Genomic DNA, 6,486 nt, shown 5'->3' with positions numbered 1-6,486 from the left:
TACAAGAATTGGAGATAAGAGCTCTATAACTCAATGTTTACGCAATAAAATAGAGTAGGAATACTTTTGTGTGACATAAATAAATTAGTGTCAGCAAACATAATTGTAATTAAATCCGAGGCTTTGTATAGATCATTAATATAAATAAGGAAAAGAAGAGGCCCTAATATGGATCCTTGAGGAATTCCACATGTAATATTTAACAAATTTAATGAAAATGTTTCATTGGCGTGAACAAATTGTTTACGATTAGTTAAATAACTTTTTAACAATTTTAAAACATTGCCTATTATACCGTAATTTTTTAGCAAGAATTTTATGATCAATGGTATCAAACGCTTTCGCTAAATCAATAAATATTTCCAATGTGAATTTAGAATTATTAAATGAGTCCGATATACTTCTTGTATGCTGAATAATAGCATGCTCTGTTGAATTTTTTTTTTAAAATCCATATCGCATGTTATATAATAATTTGTTTGATAAAAGGTGATTGTTTATACTGTTGTACAAAATTCTTTCTAAAATTTTCGAAAAAACAGAGAGGATAGAAATTGGACGATAGTGTTTTACATTAGTTTTTTCTCCTTCTTTAAATATAGGAATAATTTTTGCTATTTTTAAATCATCAGGAAAAACTCCCTGATTAATAGAGCATTTAAAATTTTGTAAAAGTAAGTCTTTTAAAACGTCAAAACAGTTTATAATAACATTCCCATTGACATCATCTGGACCAACTGCTTATTCGACTTTAACAATTTAAAAGCACTTTCAAACTCTTCAAAATTCAAATCAAAAAAATTTAGACACGAGTTTAGAGGGTCATATGTAGCTTTTATTAATTTTTTAGGAATTTTGGAATTTTTTCGACTAGGTTTGGTCCTACAGATACAAAATATTTATTAAATTCGAAAGCAACTGTTTTTTGAACTGAGGGCAAAGATTGAGATATTTTTTTAGTGTTACCAGTAATTTAGTTTATTATTTGCCAAGTGCGTTTTGAGCTTAATTTTTATTTTTCAAGTAAATTAGTGTAGTATATTGATTTTGAATTGTTTCTTAGGCGTTCAAATAGTCTTACGTAATTTTTATAAATGGTCTTACTCTCAGTTGTTTTTGATTTTAAATATTTAATATAAAGTTTTTGTTTAATTTTAGAAGAATACCCTTAGTAATCCATGGCGATTTAATTTTTTTATGTTTGTAATTTATTTCTTCTTTGGGAAAATTAATGTAATAAATTTCATTTAGAATTTTAAAAAAAGATTTGTACATTAATTAATGTCTTTAAAAAAGTTAATAATGTCCCAATTAAATATAGAAAGTTGATATTTAAAAGACTCATCTAGATGATTTGGCATTGAGTTGATCAAATTTTGGGTTTCTTCTGTTGTTATATTATCCCATGCCCTTATTATAGCTTCTCTCAAGTTGTCTTTGTAATTATATATATATATATATATATATATATATATATATATATATATATATATATATATATATATATATATATATATATATATATATATATATATATATATATATATATATATATATATATATATATATATATATATATATATATATATATATATATATATATATATATATATATATATATATAGGTACGTGGACTGGTTTTTTTAGATTGAGCATATCCTAGAATGTTATATATCATTAGAAAGCCCTTCAGTACAGTATTTTAAAGGTGAAAAAATTATTAGAAACGAACAATATAAAAAAAAGTTATGACGTTTTTAGTAGCAAATTTTCGTTATATGGATTTTTTTTTTGTTTTTTTTTTTTTTTGTTCATTTAACAATATTCTCTGGTAAAAGTGTCGTTGGTACATAATATATGAAGAACACGGAAACTCGAAGAGGATCATAAGATCCTGTCACCGAGAACCGATTAACAAAACAAAAATTATAAACCAATTATTTCAAAAAAAAAAAATAAAAAGTAAATACCGTTAAAGAAAACCTTCATACAAATAAGATAACCTCAATTATAAAACATCGTTTAACAAAACAATAAAAAAATAAAATCAAATATTTTAAATTAGTAAATACCGTTTTTATGAAAACCGTCATACAAATAAAATACCGATTAAAAAAACAATAAAAAATAAAAACAAATATTTTAAATTACATTTAGAAACACTTATAAAAGAGAAACGAGATCAGAAGAACTCGAAAATATTTTTTATTGAGAAAATAACTTTTTTCAGTTTGTTTTTGAAAGAAGAAAAATTCCAACTTTGGGAAAAATCAAAATTTTTTAAAACTGTTTGGTTCCACAAATAAGCTCCGCGATAAGATATAAGAGACCTTCCAAAAATTGTATGCGAATATTGTTGATAAATAAAATTTTCATTTCTTAGATCATATTTGTTTTTGGGCTTTATTGCATATAAATTTTGAAAAGGTATTGGAGCTAAGTTTATCTTACATTTAAATATAAAGCAAAGAGTGTTAAAAACATTTAGTTGGTATATATTAAGAATACTCATTTTGAATAAAAGTGGTTTTGCATGAGTAAATCGATCTTTAAAAGCTATTAGTCGTGCTAGATGCTTCTGTTGCCGATAAAGAGGTTCTAATTGACTTTTTTTAGCACTGCCCCATGCGATATTTGAATAGTTTAGATAGCGTTGAATAAGTGAGTAATAAAGTTGTTAATGCGTGTCTATTTACAAAACTTCTCGCTTTATATAATACTCCAATATTTTTTGAAACTTTGTTGCGCAAGGTTACAATATGATTTTTCCACGTAAGGTTTTCATTAATAAAAACACCAAGAAAAAGTATAACTTTTGATTGTTTTATTTGAATATTATCTATATATATTTGAGGCATATCATTTGGCAAAAGATGTTTTTTGGATTTTGGATGAAATAGAGTCCATTTAGTTTTTTCTATGTTAATTGATAACTTATTAGACTTAAATCATTTTGAAATTTTAATTAGCTCTATGTTCATGTCATTAAATAGTGTTTATTAAATAGTATTATTGCTAGACAAAAAAAGGTTTGTGTTATCAGCATACATTACTGTTTTTAAATTTGAGGCATTATAAAGATCATTGATATAAATGAGAAAAAGAATTGGTCCTAGTATAGACCCTTGGGGGACACCACATGTTATATCTAGTAAATTTGTTGTAGAGGATACATCAATTTGCACATACTGTTTACGATTGCTTAAATAGCTCTTAAGTAATTTTAGAAAATTACCACAGATTCCATAATTTTCTAGTTCATAATAAGAATCTCATGATTTATCGTATCGAAGGCTTTTGATAGATCTATGAAGACTGCAAGAGTAAATTGTGATTTTTCAAACGAATCTGCAATATTTCTAGTCAGATGAAGCACTGCGTGTTCAGTGGAATTATGTTTTTTAAACCCATATTGGGTTGTATTTAGTATTTTATTTTTAGAAAGATGATCATAGATTTTACTGTAAAGGATCCTTTCATAAATCTTTGAAAAACCAGAAAGTACAGAAATTGGACGATAATTAGTTATATTTGATAATTCCTCCCCCCCCCCCCCCCTCTTTAAATATTGGTGTAACTTTGGCTATCTTTAGTTTATCAGGAAATATACCTTGTTTAACTGAACAACTAAAGACCTGAAAGAGTATAGTTTTTATGATCTCGTAAGAACTGATTATAACGTTACCATTTATTTGATCTGGGCCTATCGATTTATTGATTTTTAGCATTTTGTAAGCACATTTAAACTCTTTAATTGAAAGTTCAAAGTTATTAAGTATAGAAATTATCGGAAGATTAAGATCATTAATTGTGTTAGTTATAATTGGAATATTTTTTTCTAAATTTGGACCAATTGTTACAAAAAAAATTATTTATTTGATTTGCTATATCTTTAGGATTATATAAGAAATCATCATTGTTTTTAATAAATTTTGGTAAGTTGCATGTTTTAATTTTTTGATTGCCAGTAATTTCATTTAAAATTTGCCATGTGCGTTTAGCATTATTCTTAAACTTCTCTAATAAGTTTGAATAGTATTTTTTTTTTAAGTTTTTTTTTTGACTTTCAAAAAGCTTTACATAATTTTTATAAATTTCCTTATTTTTATCTGTTTTTGACTTTAAATACTTTATATACAATTTTTGTTTAACTTTGGAAGATTTCCTGAGTTCTTTAGTAATCCATGGTGACTTTAAGCTTTTTTTTGTTTAAGTTAACTTTGCATTGTGGAAAGTTTGCATCATAAACTTCATAGAATGTTCTAAAGAATGAGTTATAAACCACATTTGCTTCCGACGAAAAATTTATATGTTTCCAATGTAGTAATGGTAGTTGTTCATTAAATGATGCAATATTTACTTCAGTGAAACAGCGTTTTAGGACAACTTGTTTTTTTATTTGTAATTGTTCAATATCAGTATTTATTGAAAAGAAGATAGGAAAATGATCTGAAGCATCATTTTTAACAAACCCTTTTTTAAGAGATTCATTAAAAGTGTCTGTTGTCATAATATTATCTATTAAAGATACTGACTTTAAAGTTAATATTGTTGGTTTATTAATTTGCGGAATTGCACCGTTTTCAAATAAATCATTATAAAAACTATTAATTTTGGAATTTACGTGATATTTTAATGCGTCTAAATTTATGTCACCCATAATGTAATTTAATTTCTTTTCTATTGTACATTTTGTTATAATATCAGTAAATAAAAACAACTTGAAACTATTTATTTCACCAGATGGTGGGCGATAACAGCAACTTAAAAGTATATTTTTAGTTTTCTTGGCTAAAATTTCAATTGGTAAAACCTCTTTATCGGCATCAGAAATACTCATGTCAGGCCTTTTTATAAACCGCATTCTTTCACTTACATTAAAAAAGTACTCCCCCGAATCGTTTTTAACTTTTTCGTGCTAAAGATACAAGATTAAAACCTGGCAGGTGAAGATTAGAGTTAGATATAGCCTCATCAGAATTACATCAAGTTTCTGTTAGACATATAACGTTAAAAATATTTTAAATTTCCTTAACATTGTCCTTAAAACTTTCAAAAATCTTTTTTAAACTTCTAATGTCAAAATGTATCATATTTAATCAATCTCGCTCAAGAAATTCTTTTAGTTTATTGTTGTAAAAATAAAAACAATTGTTTAACAAAGCACCTGCTTTACTAAAATAAATTGAATCAGTTTCATTGTTTATTGTTTGAAAAAAGTCAAAAGAATTAAACTCAAAATTATATGCATGTTTTGAGTCCATTTTTTAGTTTTTAAATATAGAAATAAAAGAATTTCTGTAAGAATTTAAGCTTAAGATAAATGTAAATGTTACATTCATTTAAAAATATCAAGTTAATAATTTGAAGAATAAAAAAATTTAAAAATATCCCATAAAATATAAGGTTTAAAAAAATAAAAAATTAATTTATACTTGACGATTTTTTGCGTCAATTTTCTTTTCCGCCCATTCACGAATGATAAGTTTGTCGTAGGAGATAAACGCATACTTTCCTTGTTTTCTTTCTCTTAACATTTTATCTCTTAAATCTTTTCGTATTTGAACAGTTTCGTAACAGAAATCCTCGTTGATATAAATGTTTATTCCTTTAAGTCTTACAGATCTCTTCATTATATCAATCTTATCTTTATAATTTAGGAGTTTTAAAATTATCGTTCTATTTTTTTTAGCATCTCTTGGTCCGGTTCTATGTGCTCGTTCAATTTTAACATTTTTGATTTCAAGCGTCTCCTCAAATAGTTTTAAAACTTTTAACTCACTTTCTTCCCAGCTTTCGTGTTCACTTTCTTTTATTCCAGTTATCCTAAGGTTATTTCTTCTCGATCGATCTCTTATTTCCCTTAACTTATTGTTTATTTTATTTACAGCGCTTGTATCTTTCATCTGACTACTTACTTTCTTTGTTTGCTCTTTTACTTCTTCAAATTTTGATGCGACTATTTCATCGTTTACATGAATAAATTTTGTTGTATCATTTAGCTCGTTTTCTAAGGACGACATCTTTTGATTAGATAGCTCCAAAGCTTTTGTTATACTAACAATTTTTGTTGAACTGTTTATAACGTCTGTTTCAAGTTTATTAAATCTTTCGGTAATAATTTTTAAATTAGCAGTCGTAATTGCAGTAAAACTTTTTTCTAATTCTTTTAATAGCTTATGACTTTCTTCAACTATTGTGATTTTTTGTTTTTCCAAAAGTAAGTTAATTAATTGTTCTATATTTTCCATTGTAAGATCCATTTTTAAATTTATTTATTTATTTTTTTATAAATTTTTTCTATTTATTTGCAAGAAGATAAAACACGTCCGATCGCTTGCGGATATTGCGGATTTATTGAAGAAACTGGTTCCAAAAAATTTTTTTTTTCCACTGAAATTATTATAACTTTGTCAAATCTTATCCAAATGCCTATACCTTGGTATCAAAAGATAGATGTAAGAGTAGGCTACAAGTTCACATAAC

The 6,486-nt window shown here is 25.5% G+C and overlaps 1 protein-coding gene across 1 annotated transcript; it reads right to left on the bottom strand.

Moving 5' to 3' along the window:
* Positions 1-5,429: 5,429 nt before the first annotated feature.
* On the bottom strand, positions 5,430-6,263 carry LOC136082211 (uncharacterized). Its single transcript, XM_065800729.1, has one exon. It carries the CDS (start codon positions 6,261-6,263, stop codon positions 5,430-5,432), a length of 834 nt encoding a protein of 277 aa, XP_065656801.1.
* Between the last annotated feature and the right edge of the window lie 223 nt (positions 6,264-6,486).

The sequence above is a fragment of the Hydra vulgaris genome, chromosome 07, assembly GCF_038396675.1.
Source record: "Hydra vulgaris chromosome 07, alternate assembly HydraT2T_AEP".
NCBI lineage: Eukaryota > Metazoa > Cnidaria > Hydrozoa > Anthoathecata > Hydridae > Hydra > Hydra vulgaris.
The sequence above is the reverse complement of the archived record's forward strand: the minus strand, read 5'-3'. Positions and strand labels throughout refer to the sequence as shown.

Coding starts and splice junctions, on each gene's coding strand:
- LOC136082211 (XM_065800729.1), bottom strand. CDS start 6,263: ATGGATCTTACAATGGAAAATATAGAACAATTAATTAACTTACTTTTG.